This window comes from Heteronotia binoei, chromosome 18 (assembly GCF_032191835.1).
Source record: "Heteronotia binoei isolate CCM8104 ecotype False Entrance Well chromosome 18, APGP_CSIRO_Hbin_v1, whole genome shotgun sequence".
In the NCBI taxonomy this organism is placed as follows: Eukaryota; Metazoa; Chordata; class Lepidosauria; order Squamata; family Gekkonidae; genus Heteronotia; species Heteronotia binoei.
This window is the reverse complement of record NC_083240.1, coordinates 42,618,883-42,642,837: the sequence shown is the minus strand read 5'-3', so window position 1 is coordinate 42,642,837 and position 23,955 is coordinate 42,618,883. Positions and strand designations below refer to the sequence as shown.

The window sequence follows — 23,955 nt, the reverse complement described above, 5'->3', positions numbered from 1 at the left end:
AACCCGCCAAATCCGTAAAGACCCTAGACTCTTTGTCACCTACGCTACCCATAATAAGGGCAGCAGAATATCTACCCAGAGACTCTCCAAATGGATTGTTGCTGCCATCGAACTCTGTTACCAGCTGGCAAAGCAACCAATCCCTCAACATATACGAGCCCACTCAACCAGAGCCGTGGCTACCTCGTCTGCCTTCATGAAAGGCATCCCTATAGAGGACATATGCGCTGCAGCCGTCTGGTCCTCCACATCTACCTTCGCCTCGCACTACGCTCTCGACGTCCGTGCCCGGCGAGATGCCTCCTTCGGACAAGCAGTGCTACGATCGATCTTCGACTAACCACTGTGAGTACCACTATCATTACGTTACGCTCTAACCCTTCATGTTCTTACAGGTCCAGCACCCACCTCCGAAGAAATGGCTCGCTAATCACCCATATGTGTGAATGCACAGAGACCACGAAGAAGATGGACAGGTTTCTTACCTGTAACTGGTGATCTTCGAGTGGTCATCTGTGCAATCACACAGACCCACCCAGCCTTCCCCGCTGCTGGAAGCTAGTAAGCACAGTTATTTCCACCTATCCGGCGGCGGGAAGAAACTGAGTGGCTAAGCACCTCCCCCTTGTCCAGGCATGCGCAGTAGCTGTCTCCTCCCAGGACAAGTGGGAGGCGCGCCAGATCTACGATCAAGATTGCTTTGAACTCTCCGAGGTCGGGGCCAATCCTGCGGATTACCCATATGTGTGATTGCACAGATGACCACTCGAAGATCACCAGTTACAGGTAAGAAACCTGTCCTTTGTTTCGTGCCTTGAAAACCCGATGGTGTCCCCATGTCAGCTGTGACTTGATGGTACTTTCTACCATCCATGTGTGTTTCCGTGGGAGTGTCTTTGAGGGTTTGTGGTGGCTCTTGGCAGTCCTAATAGCGCGGGCAAGCAAAATTTCTTCGTTGCTCAGCCTTGGGATTGAAGTCGGCCTGGAAATCTTAGGAGGGATCTGGTACTGGCTCCTAACTTGTTCTGGCCTTTTGGTGTTGTGATGCAGGGCTTTTTTTGTAACAGGAACTCCTTTGCATATCAGGCCACACCCCCCCCCAATGTAGCCAATCCTCCAAGAGCTTACAGGGCTCTTCTTACAGGGCCTACTGTAAGCTCCAAGAGGATTGGGTGTGGCCTAATATGCTAATGAGTTCCTGCTACCAAAAAAGCTCTGGTTGTGAGACTTCCATCTTGTTGTAGTCTCTTTCTCTGCAGGCCCTTTCTTTGGCCAAAGCTGAGGAGTAGCGCGCTGCCTGAATCCTGGCCCAATAGTGGGTCTTAGGTTCAGAATCTGGAAAGCACTCCAGTCCCACAGTTCTGATGATGACCATACTTCACTTTTACACTGTGCTTTTGCTTGTTTGCTGCTTCCTCACCAGCTACATACTTGCCAGAGAGGCCTCGGCCAACTCCTGCATCCTCACTTTTTGTTCCTTTCTAGAGAAGGGGATGCAAGAATGATCCACGACTCAGTCTTGCTGTGGCAACGAACGAAGCATCCTTTCGAAGGACTCGGCACGTTAAAGGCACACAATTGTAGTCGCTTATTTTCTTACGTCACAGCAGCCTCCCACCCAAGGGCCTCAGGGAAATTGTCCCTTTTATCCACACACCACCCCTGCGAGGAAGTCATGGGCTCAAGGGCACGCAGCTGAGGTCCACATTGGCACAGGGCTTTGGACCCGGGGTCCCCCGAACCAGATTTTCACAGCTACATGCTGGGCCTTCTATCCTCCTCCTTTAAAAAAATGGAGGTTTTATTTCATTTGGTGGAATGTGGTATTTTGTGAACAAATGAGACTATCTATCATCTATCTATCTATCTATCTATCTATCTATCTATCTATCTATCTATCTATCTATCTATCTATCTATCTATCATCTATCTATCATCTATCTATCATCTATCTATCTATCATCTATCATCTATCAATCTATCATCTATCAATCTATCAATCTATCTATCTATCTATCTATCTATCTATCTATCTATCTATCTATCTATCTATCTATCTATCTTTGTAAATTTCTATTCTGCCCATTCCCCATAGGGGAGGAGTACAACATATGATAAAACAATAAAATACAATAAAAACTTTTTTATGAACAGACAATTCAATAGCACTCAGGTGACCATGACATCACATATTGCCCAGCCTAGCCATCTCACATCATGATATCTCATTCGGATGGTAGTTTTTATTCCATTTCCTAGCACAGATGACAGTGCTGGACGGAGAGGTCAACCAGATCAAGAATAGATGCCCGCAGCCTCAGCTAAAAGCCTGGCGGAACAGCTCCGTTTTACAGGCCCTACGGAAGGCTAATCAGCCAGGTAGGGCCCAGATCTCAATAGGGAGCTGATTTCACCAGGTTGGGGCCAGCACTGAAAAAGCCCTGGCCCTAGTTGAGGCGAGGTGGGCGTCTCTTGGGCCGGGGACAGCCAACAGATGTTGGGAGGTCGAACGTAATGACCTCCTGGGCATATATGGGAGGAGACGGTCCCGCAGGTATGTTGATGTTTCCTTTGATCTTCGGGCCATTCCTCAACATTTCTGAGGCTGTTGGATGTGCCATCCCTGATTCAGGCACCGATATTGCCGTCTGCTGCAGTTCTTATAATTTGAGTTTGGGAGGGTGCGTGTGGACCTCACGTACTTTCCCTTCTCTCAGAAATCAAGAGGAAACGTTCAGTTGTGCGGAATTTGGACTGTGAGCATGGGTATGTGTGACGCTTTCCCGCCTCTGTGTGTGTGTGTGTTTGTGTGTGTGCACGCGTTGGGAGGGGAAGGCACATTTCACATAATTTCCCCAAGCCCGTCACACCTCTGTATACCTTTCCACATTTCCATTTTTTGCATCAATTTGTTTATTGCCAGAAAGAGCTAGCTCGGCACAGCTGTAGGACCTATGAGCCTATTGTGTAGGGTTCAGTTGCAAGAAATTGCAGCAATGCTGACAGATTCTGCCTCCACGCCCCCCCCCCCCCCGGTAGATTTTGTATTTCTGGTTATAGCCGCTGCGTTATGGAAAACACAGCCCTGCTACTGAAAACGGCAGGCCCATGTTGAACTCCTCTCTGCCCTCCATAATGAGTAGTGCAACCTACTCCTCTTCCTTGGCATCACCGTTTTATGAGTTTCTCTCTCCCTCCTCTGTATCCTTGGCTTTTCCTTGCTGGGGGAGAAACACCTATGTTAGATCTAGGAAGCGTAACTGTGTCTGGCCTAGGGATCCCAGTCTCACATGGGGATCTAGGGATCCCATGGAATTACAGCCAGTGCCAGATTAAACCCTGTGGAGGCCCCTAGGCAGTCAAAATCTCGGGGGGGGGGAGCTTGCAAATGATCTCAGAGCGCCTGCCCACGGCCCCCGCTGCAGCCTGCAGGCACCTTCTCAAAAAACCCTTTGACCAAGCTGTGGGGGAGAGGCAGAGAGAGGCAAACTTGGCTACGGCACCAGCAGCAGCAAAGCTGGGCAAAGCGTGGCTCAGTTGCCAGCTGCACATGCAGGCTAGGAGAGCTGCAAGCAGGGGGGAAACTGGAGGGAAAGCTGGCCAGGGGCCCCTAAAGGCACGAAGGCTCATAGGCCGGTGCCTACTTGGCCTAATTGTTAATCCGGCCCTGATTAGAGCTCATCTCCAGACTTCCCCCTGGAGAAAATGGATGCTTTGGCAGGAGGACTTTATGGCCTTGGACCCCACGGAGGTTCCTGTCCTCCCCAGGCCTCACCCCCAAATCTCCAGGAGTTTCCCAACTTGGAGCTGACCCCATCCCCACCAGTGGCTGGCGGGATCCTGGCAGCGTTAACCTGGGCACTGCCACTGCAGCCTGGAAAGCATCATTTCGGATGACAGGGACAGGAGCACAGGATCTCTTAAAATATTTCTGTAGATAGGAAACTATTGTATCACAAAAAAGCTGGGCTAGAATCCTTCTCCCTTGATAACTAATTTTCTATGAACAGGTATTTTTTTTTTCATGGAGTCGGGAGGGAAGGCAGCATGGTACAGCCTGATCCCATTGGATCTTGCAAGCTAAGCCGGGTTGGTTCTTGGAAGGGAAACCACTAAGGAGGGCTCTGGAGAGGAAGGCAGTGGCAAACTGCCTCTGCTTCTCTTTTGCCTTGAAAGCCCCTTGCTGGGGTCACTATAAGTCGGAAGCTAAGCAGGGTCAGGACTCGGAAGGGAGACCACCAAGGAAGGCTCTGCAGAGGAAGGCCATGGCCAACCACCTCTGCTTCTCACTTGCCTCAAAAACCTCTTGCTGGGGTCATCATACATCAGCTGCAACTGGATGGCACTTCACACACACACAACTGTGTGGAAGCCTGAAGGTAACTCAGTGAGGACCTAACCTGAATGGCCTGGGCATGCCTGATCTCTTCAGATCTTGGAAGCTAAGCAGAGTCGGTGCTTGGAAGAGAGACCACCAAGGAAGACTCTGCAGAGGAAGGCCATGGCCAACCACCTCTGCTTCTCTCTCTTGCCTTGGTGAGATCACCACAAGTCAGCTGATACTTGACGACACTTTACACACAAATGAGTCAACAGTGTGATGCAGTGACTAAAAAGGCAAATGCAATTTTGGGCTGTATCAACAGAAGTATAGTGTCCAGATCACATGATGTGATGGTATCGCTTTACTCTGTTCTGGTAAGACCTCACCTGGAGTATTGTGTTCAGTTTTGGGCACCATATTTTAAGAAGGATATAGACAAGCTGAAACGGGTCCAGAGGAGGGCGATGAAGATGGTGAGGGATCTGGAGACCAAGTCCTATGAGGAAAGGTTGAAGGAGCTGGGGATGTTTAGCCTAGAGAGAAGGCGACTGAGAGGTGATACGAGTACCATCTCCAAGTACTTGAAGGGCTGTCATATAGAGGATTGTGTGGAATTGTTTTCTGTGGCCCCGGTAGGTAGGACCAGAACCAATGGGTTGAAATTTAATCAAAAGAGTTTCTGGCTCAACATGAGGAAGAACTTTCTGACTGTTAGAGCGATTCCTCCGTGGAACAGGCTTTCTTGGGAGGTGGTGGGCTCTCCTTCCTTGAAGGTTTTTAAACAGAGGCTAGATGGCCATCTGACAGCGATGAAGATCCTGTGAATTTGGGGTAGGTATTTGTGGGTTTCCTGCATTGTGCAGGGGGTTGGACTAGATGACCCTGGAGGTCCTTCCAATTCTATGATTCTACATTCAGCCACATGAGCCTCCACTGGCAACGCACATGACCAAAATGTGGCTGTGCCACTTAAGTGATAATCTCCAAGTGGTGTGTGGATAAGGATCAAGGTGTACAACACCTCATGCAGAGGGAGTCAGTACTCTGCACGGGGATGCAGTTTTCAGGGGCTGGCCCACTCTCCTATTAATTTGTCATTTGGCCCTCTGTTTCCTTGGGGAGGGCAGATTACATTTGCCACGCAGTTTAGGAAGTTGTTAATTTTTGTTTTCAAAATTGTCCAGCTTTATTATTTTTATAATAGCATGATTTGACACTGCTGCTTGTTGATGACAACGATGATGACGAATCCTTCATCTAATTTCTGTGCATTTTCCCCCCTTTCCATGAAGACCTTACCTGTTTGGAGCAGGATGTTTTTCCATAAAAGCTCCGTGGTGAGTTCAGATCAATCCCAGCATGCCTTCTAATTGATTTGCTGTACTCACTGGATATCACCATTCATTGCTTTAAAAAAAAGAAAAAAAAACCTGCATGAGCTTTTTCCTTACATGAAAGTGACGTGTGGTTTAGGGCGGAACTCAATGTGACGCCGAGCCTGAACTTGTTGGCAAAAATGGCAACCCTCCCATCTCATGCTTCCATCTTCCGTCCCAATTGTGTGCAGTTGTGGAATTGCGTGCTGAGGCATTGCATTGTGTGTTTCCCCAGGGCTTCCTCAGAGCAGCCAATAACTTACAGCTGGATAGGAAAATGCCAAGGTTATGGCCCACATTTCCCTAGTTTGGTGTAGTGGTTTATGGCCCACATTTCCCTAGTATGGCCCAGTTTGATGTAGTGATGAAGTGCGTGGCTGCCAACTCTTACCTGGGAGAATTGGGTTTGATTCCCCACTCCTCCATTTGCGGCTGCTGGAACGGCCTCGGGTCAGCCATAGCTCTCGTAGGGGTTGTCCTTGAAAGGGCAGCTGCTGTGAGAGCCCTCTCAGCCCCACCCACCTCACAGGGTGCCTGTTGTGGGGGAAGGAGATAAAGGAGATTGTGAGCCACTCTGAGACTCTGATTCAGAGAGAAGGGCGGGGTATAAATCTGCGGTCTTCTTCTTCTTCCAGCTTGGACAGAGTTCCAGGAGGGGAGACTCAACACAGAGTTGCCACTTTTCTGCAGCAGACCTGTCTTTGCCTTCACGTTTAGTTCTGCCTTGGTATTATTAAGCCCATATTCCTCGTTCTCTGCTGTTGTGTCTGCGCCAGAGGCATTCCCTGCAGGTCACGGCTGGCTTGAGGCTGCGTACAAAGAGCTTTTCGGGTACTTGAAGGCGGGCACAGGGATGCCAGCCTCCAGGTGGGACCTGGGGATCTCCCGGAATTACAGCTCATCTCAAAGCTACAAGAGAAATGGCTGCTTTGGAGGGTGGGCTTTACGGCGTTGCACCCCACTGAGGTCCCTGTCTTCTCCAAGCTCCACTCTCAGTCTCCAGGAGCTCCTAACCTGGAGCTGGCAACACTACTCCCACCCGCTGCTGGTGGCCAGGGGGGACTTGTCAACCCTCTATGTACATCATTCATTGAGTGGGTGTTCAGCAAAAACTGTGATCAGGGAAGCATTTAGGTCTGGTGAGTGTAGAACCCCGTGGCGCAGAGTGGTAAAGCTGCAGTGCTGCAGTCGGAGCCCTCTGCTCACGACCTGAGTTCGATCCCAGCGGAAACTGGGTTTTCAGGTAGCCGGCTCCAGGCTGAGTCAGCCTTCCATCCTTCCGAGGTCGGTCAAAGGAGTCCCCAGCTTGCTGGGGGGAAAGCGTAGAGGACTGGGGAAGGCAGTGGCAAACCACTCTGTAAAAAGTCTGCTGTGAAATATTGTGAAAGCAACATCACCCCAGAGTCAGGGGTGCTTGCACAGGAGACTACCTTGACCTTTTACCTTTAGTGTAGAACAAAGCGTGATAAGGAAGAATGGATGGTGCTGCTTGGTCCAGTAAGCAGGCATACAGGAGATTTCAAAGAAATGCTTCAGTCCGAGCCTACCGTATCGCCCTTTCAGCCACAGCCTGTTAAGTTGGGTGCCGGGGCTGGCCCTACCACTAGGCAAACTAGGTGATTGCCTAGGGCGCCGGCCTTCTGGGGGGCACTGAATTGGGCAAGCCCCCCCCCCAATGAGATCCAGTGATATTATCAGTGTGGGGGGAGGGTGCCAGATGTTAGCCTTGTCTAGGGCACCTGACAGTCTAGGGCTGGCCCTCTGGGGTGGCCAGCCCTGGCTGGCTGTCCCTGCTGCTTGTCGTTGGATTCCAGGGGTGGGATGAACTCACGATCGACGGTCAGCAGAGAGTTATTCCTGAAAGGCTTCTGGGAATCACGGGGCTTCCCCAGGCAAAGATTATTTTTGTGCACCCAGACTAGGGTTGCCAACTTTGGATTGGGAAATTCCTGGTGATTTTTGTGGGTGGAGCTGGAGGTGGGGTTTGGGAAGGGGAGGGACCTCCGGGGGCGTCACGCCGTGCAGCCCACTTTCCAAAGCAGCCGTTTTCTCCAAGGGAACTGATCTCTGCAGCCTGAAATCAGTTGCTATCCCATGAGGTCTCCAGCCACCAACTGGAGGTTGGCAACCCTAACCCAGAGTGACCAGGTTCCCCAGCATGCCGTCCCTGAGCCCCCCTCCCCCCCTGCTCTTGATGAGCTTGCATTCCAGATCCTGCCCTTGTGAGCCAGTCTGGACACATTGCCTCAGTTTAACTTGCCTGCAGCCACGATCCTTCCTGGAGTGGAGGCAGCTTCCTCCAGTAGCAACAAGAGATCTCCGTTACCTCCACCAGACAGTGAGCATGAGAGCTGGGAGCCTGGGTCATCCCCCCTCTTTAAAAGCGTGAGGACTGGGAGCCTGGGTCATGCCTCCTCTTTTTTCATGCCAAGCCCAGTAAATCTGAATGCCATCCAAAAAACAATGCATAGAGGCAGTACGATGTAGTGGTTAGAGCGTCGGAGCGGGTTCTGGGAGAGCCAAGTTTGAATCTCCGCTCTCTCATGAGAACTGACTGGGTGACCCTGGACCAGTTATGCACTCTCAACCAGACCTAGCTCGCAGCGTTGTTGTGAGGGTAAAATGGAGGAGAGGAGGCAGATGTAATCTGCTTTGAGTCCCCATTGGGGAGGAAGGTGGAATACAAGTGAAATAAATCAATAAACCTGTTAGTTTATTCATTTGCTCATCTTTGTCCTCTGTTGCTCCGATAAGGTGTTGCTTAGAGATGGGTTCGCATAGCCTTCGTTTCAAGACTATTTTGTGAGAGTTAGCATAGTCTAGCAGATCTAAGGGATTGAGCCTGGAAGTCCCTCCTGCAAATCTTGCCTCAGCTTTGAACTTACTAAGCATCCTTGAGGAAACCCTCCATGGCCCAGTTTATGGCCACGTCTTCCTCTGATGAAGGGATGTGCCCCCCTCCACACTCCCCTGTAAAGTCAAGTGAGGGCTTGGCACTAATGATTGTGTACGCTCCGGATTGGCTGTTTTGAGGAGCCGCAATTGCCGAGCGGGTCATCCTCCTGGGGTTTGGCCTGTGTTATGGGAGACATGTTGTGGAGGGGAAACAGAGCTGGTTCAGAGCCACCAGGGCTCTCTAGAGAGCCAGGTTGTTGTAGTGGTTAAGAATGGCAGGCTCTAATCTGGGGAACTGGGTTCGATTCCTCACTCCTCTGCCACATGCCGCTGCTGGGGGACCTTGGGTCAGTCCCAGTTCTTGCAGAGCTGGTCTCTCAGGAGCAGTTCTCTAGGAGCCCTCTCAGTCCCACCTACCTCACAGGGCGTCTGATGTGTGGGAGAGGAAGGGAAAGGAGATTGTAAGGTGCTCTGAGACTCCAAGTGAAGGGCGGGGTACAATCTCCCCCTCCTCCTCCCCTTCTAGAAGAAGGGGAGAGCCAGTCTGGTGTACTGGTTAAGTGTGCGGACTCTTATCTGGGAGAACCAGGTTTGATTCCCCACGCCTCCACTTGCATTTGCTGGCATGGCCTTGGGTCAGCCATAGCTCTGGCAGAGGTTGTCCTTGAAAGGCCAGCCCCACCCACCTCACAGGGTGCTTGTTGTGGGTGGGGAGGGAGGTAAAGGAGATTGTGAGCCACTCTGAGACTCTTCGGAGTGGAGGGCGGGATATAAATCCAATATCATCATCATCATCTAGAACCCCTCTCAGATGTCAATCAGGCATCATGTCTAAAGAAAAAAATTCACTTGTACACAGGGGTCGTTTTGTAGAAAAATAGGTGGTGGAGCTCATCCGGGGATTGTTATGTAGCTGCACCTACTATTCAATGGACAAGGTAGGTAGGAGGAGGGGGAACTCTCCGAAAGGTTCAGGAGTTGCGCTCCTGGGGGCTCCTGCTGAATTCAAGGCCTGCTTGTACAACTCCAGCCAGGGTCCCTGGAATCCTGCCCCTCCGGTCCCTTCCTGTTGATTGGCTAGGCGGTGCCGTGACTCAGTGGTAGGGCATCCTCTTGGCATGCAGAAGGTCCCAGGTTCAATCCCCACGTTCTCCTACAAAAAGGATCAGGTAGCAGGTAATGCAAAAGAGCTCTGCCTGGGAGAGAGCCGCATCTAGACTGCACTGACCTTGTAGTCTGAAGAGCTGTCCCTGAATATTGAAAAAATGGGCTGCACTCAGCAATGTGCCAACATAACAAAAAGGAAGAAATGTCAGATGATTGCTGAGTAATTTACTATTTGCTGTGGACAGTTCTGGCGCTAGGCAAACGTTCTGGTTCCCCCTGTTGAAGCCTGCGTGGTGAAACAATAACAAATCAGTCGACTGTCATCTGGCATCTCCCCCTTTTTGTTCTGCTGCATCTGCATAAGGCAGAGTCGGATGTGTTCAAAAGAATTCGGCAAACGTATGAACCTGCTCTGCCTTCGCTTCCCCCATTTTGTTAAAAGGATCGTCGAGTTAAAATGGCTTTGAACACTCCAAAGTGCTTGCGACCACGCAGTGTTATTCCTTTTTATTATTCGTCTTCACCGTCTGCAGATGTGATTCCCCCCACCCCCCACCCCACACTTCAGTGGGCCCTTTTTTAAAAAAAGAAAAGAAGGTTTGAATGTGGATTGTCTCTCCAGCATGCATCACCAGCTCACATTGGGAGAAATGAAGTGGGTGCTTGTAGGGTCTGTCCAGAACCTCACAGTCCCTGATCTGCTGGGGATGACTGTTGCCCCATGCCAAGATTAAAAGCTCGAGATTAAAGTGAGGAACATATGAAATATAATAGACCTTAAATCATCGTACGCACTCTCGCAAGAGTCTCTTGTGGTCCGTTTGATGCCACGGCTGCAGCGCACTCAGGAAAATGAACCTTTGTTTGCTTATGTAGACATTGGAAGGATTAAAAAAAAAGCGAGAGAGCTTTTCTGGAGGGCGGGGGGATGTTCTACATACTGTTTTCATTAAGGTCTTAATGAGACCTAAAATTATGTCAGCAAAATTGAGCGTGGATTCGTCAGCTGTATTTGCTTGCGCAGGGTCTTAAAAAAGGACCTATAATTATTTTTAGTGGTTGATTTCAACTAAAAAACAGAAAGAGAGAGAGAATCTCCTTCAGGAGGAACTTGGAATGTCCCTTACTTTGCAACTGACTAATTAATGTCCCTTACTTTGCAACTGTCTCCAGATATGTCTTCTCAGAAGTGCGTGGATGGAGCGAGAGAAAAGACATTTCAGTGAGATTATTTATTGCTTTCAGTGAGATTATTTATTGCTTTCAGTGAGATTATTTATTGCATTCATTCAGAGAAGCTGTTAGTTAAGTGAGCAAGAGTTGAGTCCAGCGGAACCTTAAAGACCAACAAGATTTCCAGAGTGTGAGTTTTTGAGAGTCAAAGTTGCCTTCATCGGGTATCTGATTTGCAGAAGCCCCTGCTGCCGTGAGCAAAGATGTCGTGATGGAGCAAAGGGAGAGAGGTGGCCCTACAAAACAGCAGGGGCCAATTTCGAGTCCAGCGGCACCTTTAAGACCAACAAAAGTTTATTCAAGGTATGAGCTTTCGTGCACAGGCACGATTCCTCAGATACTGAAATGCACGGCTTTTTTTGGTAGCAGGAACTCTTTTGCATATTAGGCTACACCCCCCCTGACGTAGGCCCTGTAAACTCTTGGAGGATTGATTGCATAACGGGGATGTAGCCTAATATGCAAAGGAGATTCTGCTACAAAAAAAAGCCGTGCTGAAGTGCATGCGCACATGAAAGCTCATACCTTGAGTAAACTTTTGTTGGTCTTAAAGGTGCCACGGGACTCAACATTTGTTTTGCTGCTTCAGACCAGCACAGCCACCACCTCGACCTCATAGGGGCCAAAGCCATGAAGGGCTTTGTATGTGATAAAGGTAAAGGTAGTCCCCTGCACAAGCACCAGTCATTTTCGACTCTGGGGTGATGTTGTTTTCACGGCAGACTTTTTACGGGGTGGTTTGCCATTGCCTTCCCCAATCATCTACACTTTCCCCCCAGCAAGCTGGGTACACATTTTACCGACCTCGGAAGGATGGAAGACTGAGTCAACCTGGAGCTGGCTACCTGAACCAGCTTCCACTGGGATCGAACTCAGGTCGTGAGCAGAGGGCTCCGACTGCGGTACTGCAGCTTTACCACTCTGTGCCATGGGGCTCTTATATGTATGTGATAGCCAGTGCCTTAAATTGAGCTTCGTAACAAATAGGCAGCCAGTGGAACACTTGCAGAAGCTTATACCCTGGAAAGCTTATACTATTGAACATCTTGATCTTAAGGTATCTTACTCTTCTACTGCAGGCCAGCCTGATCACCTACCTGAAACTGTTAGTTCCATTCCCCCCCTCAAATTTCTGCTGTTACTTAGTTTGCAGATGGATTTTTCCTTGATGCCCATTTCCTCTGAAATGCTGGCTACAAGGACAGTACAGAATCTACTTGGGGCGTGAAACTTCTCAGTCTCGACACAAGGCAACGGAAAGCCCTAAACAGAGCCGTGGGTTTCCTCTGTGCCAGCGGTGGTTCTCAGATGTTCAGCTTTTTGCAAATCTTTTTCACATCAGCTCATGTCAGTGAATTGTTTAAAGGGGTTTTACCCACCCGTCTGCTAACAAATAGTGTCAAGAGGCCACTTACAAATTTAGAATAATTTAGTTTAAACCGAGCCAGCAATAAAATGCAATACCATATTTACCCCAAAAGAAAACAGCCTTGAATTTAAGACACTCCCATACCACCGTTATGCAAGGAATAAAATGACCCTGGACTTAAAGCAGCCACCCCACAAAGGTGGTTACGATGTATCCTTCCCAAGTTGTAGCAGACATCTGTAAATGCCATCAAGCCCTAACCAACGTATGGCGACTCCAGCAAGGGGCTTTCACGGCAGCCCACAAAGCCACATTAGCAGCATCACACAAATCAGTAAACTATAGTTAATTTGTGCAGTTCGGACATACCTGATTCAGGAAGGTTGCATGCCGTATTTGTAAATGCACTGACTGTTAAAACAACTGTTCCTACCCCTTTAGGGAGCTCGTGATTAAACACAGATTTAAATCAGGATTCTCTGGGTCTGGGCAAGTCTGGTTCTCCACCACAGCAGCTACGTAGAATGCCATCCTGATCGGGGTGCTGATGGATCACAGGGCCTTCCATGGGCTGGAGCAAGGGTGGCTACAGTGCAACTTGGGAGCCACATGTGCTTCTTTCACACATATTGTGTGACTTTCAAAGCCCCCACCACCTCATTGACCAGCTGGAGAAGGCATATCTCTCTTTAAATAACTTCTCCAAGCCAAGCCAACCATCAGCTTAGAGAATGGACTTAAAGTTGCTTTTTTCCACCTCTCACTCCCTCTCTGATCTGATCTTCCTTCCTTCCTTCCTTCCTTCCTTCCTTCCTTCCTTCCTTCCTTCCTTCCTTCCTTCCTTCCTTCCTTCCTTCCTTCCTTCCTCCCTCCCTCCCTCCCTCCCTCCCTCCCTCCCTCCCGCCTTCCTTCCTTCCTTCCTTCCTTCCTTCCTTCCTTCCTTCCTTCCTTCCTTCCTTCCTTCCTTCCTTCCTTCCTTCCTTCCTTCCTTCCTTCCTTCCTTCCTTCCTTTTCTTGCAGCTCTCAGACATCTGACGTTTATTCTTTGTAGCTCTTATAAGCAAGTTTGACTGCCCCTGGGCTACACGAATCGCTTTGAACGACTCAAGTCCAAGTTTTGCGCAGCTCCAAAGTTATGCAAATAACTCCTAATTTAGACCATTTGGGCTCTGAAAAAAAGAAAAAAGATGAGGCAGGAGGCCGGAGCCCTTCCTTTCCCTCCGCACAATCCCAAGCTGCCTCCGGCTCCCACAGGCTTTAAAAACGATGTTCCCGCGGCTGCTGTGTGGCTGAGGGGAAAACCCAGACCTGACTCAAAAACTGTGTAGGTTGGCCTTACCACAGTGTGCATGTACAGAGACCTCCAAGGTATGGGCCACAGCCAACAACACTCGACTTCTTTTTGCAAAGTTTTCTTTCTAAAAACTACTTCTGTGTAATGTCCATGCACCCAGACACGGACTGGGAATTTTGTTTTTTAATTTGTGTTGCCAGAGAGTGCAAACAGGTTGCAACTTACACGATGGAGTCAGAGCCCAGACTACATCGCCGGGGTTGGAAGTTGAGAAGCAAGCATGCCAATGGCTCACTAGCAATGTTTTATTTATTTATTTCGGTAAATTTATATTCCGCCCTTTCCCCAACAGGCTCTGGGCGGATCACATCCGAGTAAAACCAGTCAAATACAATAAAACCAATAAAATGCAATTAAAAGCAAAACGACATAACCCAGTACTATATAACAAAGGTGGGCGGGCTCATAGTGCAGGTTGGTGTATAATCAGTAGCCCAGATATTATAATTCGGATGAATGATCACTGTGTGGGAGGACAGCAGATGGTATAGGCAATGAGAAGGACGCCCACTTGCCTCAACCAAACGCTTGGCGGAACAGCTCCGTCTTACAGGCTGTACGGAAAGGTAACAAATCCGGTCAGACCTGTATCTCCATAGGGAGCTGATTCCACCAGGTTAGGGCCAGGGCCAAAAAGGCGCTGGCCCTGGTCGAGGCAAGACAGACCTCGTTTGGGCCAGGGATGGCCAAGAGATGTTGGTTAGCCAATTGCAGCAACCTTTGGGGCTCATGTGTCCTCTCTAATCCCCCCTTCCCTCACACACACTGAGTGGAGCATTTCACATCCTGTGCAGAAGAGAACTGATGTGATCTGAAAATGGACCATGGTCAGCGCAAGACCCTGCGCGGCTCCAGATTGCTGCTGAGGGGGGGCGGCTTCCAGTGTTAATGAGCAGCCGCTCACAATCTCAGCTTCAAGGGAACCCTGCTCAGTAGGAGTGACAACTGCAAGATGGGCAGGGAGTCCATCTTCCACAGATTAACTCATTGCTCTGTCAGGTCAGAGCCAGCAGTTGGGCCCCAGTTGGCTCCTTGGGTCCTGCTGGGCTGGAGGCTGCAGTACCCTTTCTGGCCATCTGTAGTGGCTGTGCTGTAGAGCAGCAGGGACCAAGACCAATTTCGCTCTAGACCTTTAATCCTGGTTTAGCCCTGTCCCCAAGCTGACATTCTACGCTGAAATCATAGAATCACAGAGTCATAGAGTTGGCTTGTCTGATTCTAATGTAGAATGTCAGTTTGGGGGCAGGTCTAAACTAGGATTAAAGGTCAATTTCGAAATAAGTTAGCAGCTCCCTCTCCTTTCGTGCTATCCCAATAGCAAAAGGTACCCAAGCCCTCTGGCCAGGATTCCTGGTACAAAGCCCCATGTGCCTTTATACATACCTAGCGCTCAATTATGAACCATCTTGAATGATGAGACAATCTCTCCCATGTGTCTGTTGTATCTCCTGCATAGAGGAAGGAATTGACCCTTAGCTTCCCACAGTGGCTGATTCCATTCCTTTGAAGATTGCACGCCTGCCCAACGAAACTTGTGACTTTGCTTGCTGTATGTTTTCATTCTCGTTGTTAACATCATTATGGAGAGACCAAACTTTTCTGTTTAGCATCTCTGGTTGCCATAATTTACAAGGTGTTGACAGGTTAAGTGGTGTACGCTGACCTGCGCATGCGCACACCAGAAGCATTGGGAATGGAGGAAATCAGCTGCCACTTACCTTTCTTCATTTTTTAAAAAAATCGTTTAATACAGTCTGAAAAGGCAACTCCTGGATACTTAGAGGAAGAGGCTGATTTATCGTTTCCAAACCAGTGTTCAACAATTGCATTTGCGTGAAAACTAGAGTTCTCCAAAAGTGTAGCCATGTGCATCAATTTGGAAAACAATTTGGCCGTCTTTTATAAGAGAGGGTAATTTGAAGTGGAATGCATTAATGAATACTCCAGGGTAACATTAAGGCTGGGGGGGTAGGCGCAGCGGCATTGGCGGGGGGTGGTGGGGAAGAGGTACTAGTATTAAGGATTCCAGTGCTATAACCCTTTCTAGCACGGATTTGATGACATTGGTTCAGGATATCCTTCCTTTTGCCAAACAACATTCAAAGCAAATACAGTATACCAAGTTTCTCTCTTCTTCCCCTCTTCCCATTTAAGTTTTCATCACAAGAGTAATTGTGTTTTACAAGGCTGCCTCTTTCTGTCTACAAAACATCAGTCTTGAAGTGAAAATGTTTTGGCACGGTCAGCCAGAGCTTCAGCGTGTGTTGGAGAAGACGTTTGTTTTAGAGGGTTTGGTGTAAATAGAGCATACTTTATTCCGTTTCCTTTAAAACTGTTTATACTTGCGTTGCGAAAAATCATAATTCTTTGGGGCATCAAGGGCTCAGAAAGAGACTCGGTGGAAGCGACCTTCCTGCTTAGCCTTGTTTGCCGGTTAACTCTGCAGATGCTAAAGAACTCCTGCAAGAAGTGTGGCTCAGTGGTAGAGCATCTGCTTGGCATACAGGTTCAGTCTCCAGCATCTCCAGTAAAGGAGGTGGCAGCAGATGTTGTGAAGGACCTCAGCCTGAGACCCTGGAGACCTGCTTCCAGCGTTAGGTGAAGAGCTTTCTCTCCCAAAATGTTAGATGGGATTCTAGTGCTGTTGCCCCCTGCAGTTGTTTGGGGAGGATGAGAAGAATACATTCTTCTGGGGGCTTATTTTCTTTGGTACTGATTGTTCCTCTGGAGTGGGTTTCTGGGGGTGGAGGTGTCATTCTATAGTAATGAATGGATGGCCTTCAAACCGACCAGCCAGTCTCCTCACCCTCTCTTGCTCTGCATAATGGAGACATATGATAAGACAGTCTTTTTTTCTGGAGGGTCAGACTGACCCTGTACTGGCTTTGTGCTGACTTTGGTTAGAGCTGACTTGATGCTGACTTTGGTGTATTTGATAAGTGCGTGGACTCTGATCTGGGTGAACTGGGTTTGATTTCCCACTCCTCTGCATGTACCTGCTAAGTGACCTTGGGTCAGTTACAGTTCTCTCAGAGCTGTTCCCACAAGAGCAGTTCTCTCACTCAGCCCCACCTACTTCACAAGGTGTCTGTTGTGGAGAGAGGAAGGGAAAGGAGATTGTAAGCCGCTCTGAGACTCCAAGTCTGTCACCATTCTTAGTAGACAGTAGTGACCTTGATGGTCCAGTGGACTGATTCAGTGTAAGGCAGCTTCATGTGTAGATGTGCAGAGAGCGTATGTGCACCTCACTCTGGCAAGGATAATTTACTTTCCCTTAATTGCTGTCAGGGATGGAGGTGGGATTATGCTACCGTGTTTCTTGGCAAGGGAGGTTGGGGTGAGAGTTGCCACCACGTATTTCCATTGGTGGCTCTTCTGCTGGGCTACCTCAAGCGAAGGATTTAGATTAACAGAAAAGGGGCAGAGATCCTGCCTGGGAAGGTCTATTTCTCCATGTGCAAACCTCACTGCAATGAACAGGGCCCACAGAAGAGCACGTCACTCAGTTCTCGGAGTAAACAGAGATGTGCCAAGTAAATACAAATGAATCCCTCTACGGACAACCATGTGTAGAGTAGAGCCACAGTTGTGCATTAGAGTTTATTCACTTAATTATTTAAAACACTTATGCCTCAGACTCAAGGCAACTAACGAAGCAGCAGAAACTGCAAGGGCACCAAACATTAGGCGTCCAATGGAAACCAAATTAAAAGCGTAGCCAAGTCCTCCCACCAACGGTTTCCGCTCCACCCAGTGCCCTCTGGGGTGGCAGCCCAGCATCGGCGCCCGCATGCCAACGCTGTTTTCAGCAGACACTTGTCTTAGACAGTGGGTTTGTGTGGATCATGAACAAGATGGACAACGTAGACCTGTGAAAAAGAACAGGCAAGAAGCCCTGTGCTGCATGAGGGGATGCTCCCGGGCCTTGTAATCTTGGCATGCTTGTAAACGTCCTGTGGATATTGTCTCTGTCACGTTCCGCATGTTTCCTCGTCTTGCTTCCCGCACTTCTCGCACAACGGGCTGACAGTTTTGCTGTAAATTTTAATCAGCAGTTGCAAGTGGGCAAAATAAATCTCTTACTGGTAGCATTGGCATCAGTTTCAGGACACTGGTGTGAAATGAACAGTTCAGAAAGCCTCGGACGCTTGATGAGCGGAACCCAACCTTCTTGCCACAGTGGTGGACCGGCTCTTAACGGGCCCATTCGCAGCCCACCGTAGGGAGAGAGTTAGCTTCTGTGAAAACGTTCAGCATTGCCAAAAGAAAATGGACTGTGGTGCAAGGGTCTATGGGAGATGTAGTCCCTGAGGTTCCTTGGAAACGACATCTTCCGTGGATCCCTGCCTTTGAGATGCTTCTGAAGTTCTGGGGGTTGTAACGGAGGCCCATACCAAGGCCCCCCATTTGGCTCTTGCTTGGGTTGCTGCCAAATCAGGTTTGAGGGAAAGGAGGGGGAGAGGGATGGGTTAGGAAGGTCCCGGGTGAGCCCGTTCTAAACAGAGCCATGGGATTAACCACTTACTCCTCGCAGACAGGCTCGATCTTTGTTTCGTAGTTCTGTGAGGACTGCCAGTTCTTGAAACAATAATTCTTAAGAACGTTAGTAATAGGAAAGACTGTGGGGTAGAGCCCAGCAGACTTCGGCAGGCCTCGGAGTGGGATGCAATTCAAAAGAAGGTGTACGCGGGGAAAAGATAAAGGTAAAACTGGAAAAGGGGGCCGGGGAGAGGGGAGCTGTCTTGCTTTTTCTGGCAGCTCCGCACGAACAATTGAAAGCCAAGCCATTTTTATCTCTGGACTGTAATCCTGCTTCTACCCTTCCTCCCTTGACGGCGTCCATGTGCCGTCACCTCCTGTCTTTGGTTCTGCCTGTTCTTTAGGGAAGGGAAAGACAATCTGAGTAAATTTATTTATTTATTACATTAAGCTTATATCCCGCCCTCTCCGCAAGCGGGCTCAGGGTGGCTCACAACATTACATTACTACCATTAAAACCAATAAAACATAATGACATATTTAAATTATTTAAAACCATTTCATGGTGCTGTGTTAATACAGTACAATACAGGCGGTACTGAAAATTCGGTGGTGACCACCAGTACTCTACTTGGTGCTCTAGATGATGTCCAGTGGCAGCTCCCTCTCAGTTAGATATCGAAGGCCTGTCGGAACAATTCGGTCTTGCAGGCCCTGCGGAACGTAGGCAGATCCCGCAGGGCCCTTATGGCCTCCGGGAGAGCGTTCCAGAGTTCTGGCGCTACCACCGAGAAAGCCCTGGTCCGTGTCCTACGCAACCTGGCTTCTTTTGGTCCTGGGATGGACAGTAGATTTTTTCGTCCCTGAACGCAGGGCTCTCTGGGGGATATTCGGAGCCATGTTATGTGCTGTGACTCCAAACGAGAGAGGAAACGTGCAGGCTCCCAGGAAGGGGGTGCCTCTTGCGGTCCACCTTGACCATGATGCAGGGGATGGGGAGGCCCGTGCCAGGATGCCAGGGACTGGGTGGGTAAGGTGGGCAATACCTGGAGATTTTTTTGGGGGGAGGGGGTGGATGAAACCTGGGGAGGGAGGAACCTCAACAGAGCATAATGCCACAGAGCCCACCCTCCCAAGCGCCATTTTCTTCGGGGGAACTGATCTCGGACATCTGGAGATCAGTTGTAATAGCAGGAGATCTCCAGGCCCTACCTGGGGCTTGGCAGCCCTAGGCCCAAGGAGCAGCACATGTGGCGGAGGAGAACTGGAAGCTCAGGGGTTCTGGGCTGTTTGAAGTTACCAATAATTTCCCCCCACACACAGTTTGTTTCTGGAAGAAGAAGAAGAAATTAGATTTATATCCTGCCCTATCCTCTAAATCTCAGAGTCTCAGAGCAGCCACAATATTCTTTAGCTTCCCTTCCCACAACAGACACCCTGTGAGGTGAGTGGGGCTGGAGAGGGCTCTCACAGCAGCTGCCCTTTCAAGGACAACCTTTGCCAGAGCTATGGCTGACCCAAGGCCATTCCAGCGGGTGCAAGTGGAGGAGTGGGGGAATCAAACCCGGTTCTCCTAGATAAGAGAGCTCTGGCTGACCCAAGGCCATTCCAGCGGGTGCAAGTGGAGAAGTGGGGAATCAAACCCGGTTCTCCCAGATAAGAGAGCTCTGGCTGACCCAAGGCCATTCCAGCGGGTGCAAGTGGAGGAGTGGGGAATCAAACCCGGTTCTCCCAGATAAGAGAGCTCTGGCTGACCCAAGGCCATTCCAGCAGCTGCAAGGGGAGGAGTGGGGGAATCAAACCCGGTTCTCCCAGATAAGAGCCCGCGCACTTCACCACCACACCAAACTGAAGGTGGGGAAGGGAGTTAGATGGCCTGAAGGGGTCTGTCACTAGATGGATGAGCTTGTGAGGCTGCGGCTGAAACCCCTTCCTTTTGGAACCGCTCCTTCCACTGGACTGGTGGTTCTGGTGAAGCCCTTGACAGAAGGGAGGACTGACTCCACCAGCCACCGCACTGGTATTCTTCTCGTAGCAGGAAAGATTTGGCACGGAGGCTAGAAAACTGATTTCCAGGTGGGGCCTGGAGATCTCCAGGAGTTACGGCTGATCCTCACACTGGAGGAAATGGCTGCTTTGAAAGGGGGGCTCTCTGGGGCAGACCCCACTCCCTCTAATCCAAACCTCCAGAAGTTTCCAAACCCGGAGCTGTCAGTCCTAAGAGAGGCCGCTAGCTGTGGACACTGTGCAAGAGGGCCAATCCAAGAACAAGAGAGCTATATCTGTTTTCTGTAAAGAGCACACTAAACTTGCATTTCGGAAGTGCTGAACAGCCACTGTTCTGTCTGCAAGAGTTATTGATTGTCAGGAATTCTGAGAAAACAGGTCCCGGCATCTTGTATTGCTCCTCAAGCAAAATCCCTTTTTGGTGGACTACATTATTTGACTTTGCTCTTCCTTTCTCCCCCCCCCCCCCACCTTTTTTTCCCCCTCCTCCTAAAAGCAAAAGCAAACCAGCGCCACAAATCTCACCCAGCAAATCTCTGGGCGGAGAGTTCTGCGTTGCTGCCGTCTTTGGGTCCTCGAGGTCTTGGTTTGCCAGCAACCCAGGTCTGAAAAGAGAAAAAGGTTTGTGTGTTTGGGGGGAGGGGAATCGTTCGTTTGGAATTGATGCTTTTGCCTTATTTGTTTAGTTAGGGCATTTCTTGCTTTTCTCTCCATCAGGGGCCCAAAGCAGCTTACAAAAATACGATCTAAAGAGTAAAAAATTGCAATATAAACAAACGGAAGAAAGACATACCCATCATCCTACATCGCCTGGATGGCTCAGACTAGTCTGGTCTTGTCAGATTTCAGAAGCTAAGCAGAGTTGGCCCTGTTTAGCGATTGAATGGGAGACCACCAAAGAAGTCCAGGGCTACAGCACAGAGGCAGGTCATGGCAAGCCACCTCCAAATGTCCCTTGCCTTTGAAGCCCTGTGTGGTTGCAGCAAGTGGATTGTGACTTGATGGCCCTTTCCACCGCCAAACATCTTGAGCTGGTCTGGAATCCCCTGGTGTGGCCCATAAAGGATATGGGCTAAGGATAAGGTTGAGGAGCCCTTTGGCTCTTGCCAAAAGGCTCATGCCTCCGGCTAAACCCAGCTTTTAAGGGGTGGGGGGGAGCTCTGCCTAGATGTCAGCCATTTTCCCACAATTTTCTCTCCCAATTTTGAATTCTGGCCAGCTGGTTTAGCCTAAATCAGGGGTGGCCAAAGGTAGCTCTCCAGATGTTTTTTTTTTGCCTCCAAGATCCCAGCAGGAGGGATGGTGGTTCAGTGGTAGAGCATCTGCTTGGTAAGTAGAAGGTCCCAGGTTCAATCCACGGCATCTCCAACTAAAAAGGGTCCAGGCAAGTGGAAAACCTCAGCTTGAGACCCTAGAAAGCCGCTGCCAGTCTGAGTGGACAATACTGACTTTGATGGACCCAGGAGGGTCTGATTCTGTAGAAGGCAGTTTCTTTTTTTTTTTTTTTTCGCTTTTTTTTTTTTTTTTTTTTAAAGTTTTAAAGTTTTATTACTAAAAATCAACTACAAACATAACAAAATGCTAACACACTAATAACGTGAAACATATAACATAAAAAACAACACAATACACAACACAATATACATACTACTCCCTACCACATCATCCCCTACCAACTACCAACCACCCACACTGGAGAGGGATAGGGGGGTTAAACATAAAAGCATTACACAGTTCAATGCTTCATCTATACATTATCCTGATATACTCTGTTTTTATATGTCTTATATCATATAACATATGTCATATATCATATATCAAAACCTATCATATATCATAACCTCTGTTTTTAACCCAGTCATATACAGGGTCCCATTCCTCCCGACATTTCTGCACATTACCACCTCTTAATCGGGTGGTCATCAAATCTGCTTCCGCCGTTTCAAAAAGTTTAGATATAAATTCTTCTCTGTTAGGAGTTCTGTCCTCCTTCCAGTACTTAGCATATAAGATTCTGGCAATTGTAACTATGTACAACACTAATTTCAACTTGGTCGCTGGTAAATTTTGTCTGCAAATGTTTATGAGATACAGTTCCGGAACATGCTTTACTTGTATTTTCAGAATTTTTTGAATCCAGATATTGACTTGTGTCCAATATTTCCTGGCCTTTTTACAATGCCACCATATATGGAACAGAGAACCTTTGACTTCGGTACATTTCCAACATTTATTGGAGTAAGAGGGATATATTTTTGCCAATCTGTCTGGAGTGAGATACCATCTATAAACCATTTTATACACATTTTCTTTGAGGTCTGCTGGTTTTATTAACTTCATATTCTGCTTCCATAGCTTCTCCCACTCTTCCAGATCTATATTGTAACCAAAGTCTTTCAACCATCTAATCCAGGCTTCTTTCACCACTTCATCCTGCATCTTGGCTTGGAGCAGCCATTCATATACCTTGGCAATTAATTTTTGTTTAGACTCCAAAATCAAATCTAGATCAGAGTCGGAATTCCCAAAACCTATTTCTTTATCTTTTCGAAATCTCGATCTCACTTGACATTGTAGCCACCAAGATAGCTTTAAAACTTCTTCTTCAATCAGTTCATTGTGGTCATTTAACAGATAAGCATAGTCCTGTTGATTTTCCCAATTATATAATTTAGGATGCGACGAAGCCTCTATCGGGGAAATCCATTTTGGCGTCTGTTTATACAGTACTTTTATTTCGCTCCAGACCGCATACAAAGCTCTTCTTATTTCATGTCTGAGAAACCGCCCGGTTTTAGTAGGAGTTTTATACCACATATAACTATGCCAACCTTCTCCCAGACCATCGCCCTCTATGGACAGTAGCCTTTTATTGTCCAATTTACACCAAGTTCTCAGCCACGCAATGCAGCACGCTTTATAGTATAATTTCCAGTCTGGGAGAGCAAATCCTCCTCTTAGCTTAGTGTCTTGCATGACTTTCATTTTTATTCTGGCCTTCTTACCCTGCCAAATAAACATTCTAGTCAACTCGTTAAGTTGTTGGAAGAAGGATTTGGGTAATGCAATTGGAATCGTTTGAAATAAAAATAAAATTCTCGGAAGTATATTCATTTTAATTGTAGCGACTCGACCAAGAAGTGAAATCTGTAGATCTTTCCATTTCATTAGATCCCTACGGATCTCTTTCAAAATTTTTTCGTAATTATCCCTATATAGATTCTTTAAATTATTAGTCAGGAATATTCCTAAATATTTAACCTTTTTTTCATTCTTAAATCCTGAGAGCTGCTCCAATCTTTCAATTTGATCCTTTTCCATATTTTTCAATAGAATCTTAGTTTTAGTGGCATTCAATTTAAATCCAGATACTTCTCCAAACTCATTCAGTCTTTGTTTAAGGCGCTCTATCGATGACATAGGTTGTTCTAGTATAAATACCAAATCATCTGCAAATGCCAACGTCTTTAATTCTGTATTATTTATTCTAATTCCTTGAATTTGGGAATCTTCTCTTATCTTCTTAATCAGCGGCTCCAAAGTCAATATAAAAAGTAGTGGAGATAGAGGGCACCCTTGTCTTGTACCTTGTTCTATTTCTATTGAATCCGTCGTTACTCCATTAAAATTAGCTTTGGCTGTCTGTTTCGTGTAAATTGCTTCGACCATTGAGCAATATCTTTCTCCACATCCAACTCCTGCCAATGTCTCTTTAATGAAGTTCCAGTTGACATTGTCAAAAGCCTTTTCCGCGTCTATCAAAATCGCCGCGAATTCTTTATCTGAATGTTCCCTATAATATTCAATTGCA

General features: G+C 48.1%; 1 protein-coding gene across 5 annotated transcripts in view; it reads left to right on the top strand.

Annotated features, from left to right (window-relative positions):
- Positions 1-23,955, top strand: part of BCAS3 (BCAS3 microtubule associated cell migration factor) — an 831,824-nt gene that overhangs the window by 339,395 nt on the left and 468,474 nt on the right. For 4 of the 5 annotated variants that reach the window (XM_060259085.1, XM_060259086.1, XM_060259088.1 and 1 more), the window contains exon 16: positions 20,641-20,765. In XM_060259085.1, coding sequence (XP_060115068.1) covers positions 20,641-20,765 — 125 coding nt within the window. Of the gene's footprint in view, positions 1-5,616; positions 5,662-20,640; positions 20,766-23,955 lie in introns of all 5 variants that reach the window. The other variant, XM_060259089.1, reaches the window with a different exon arrangement.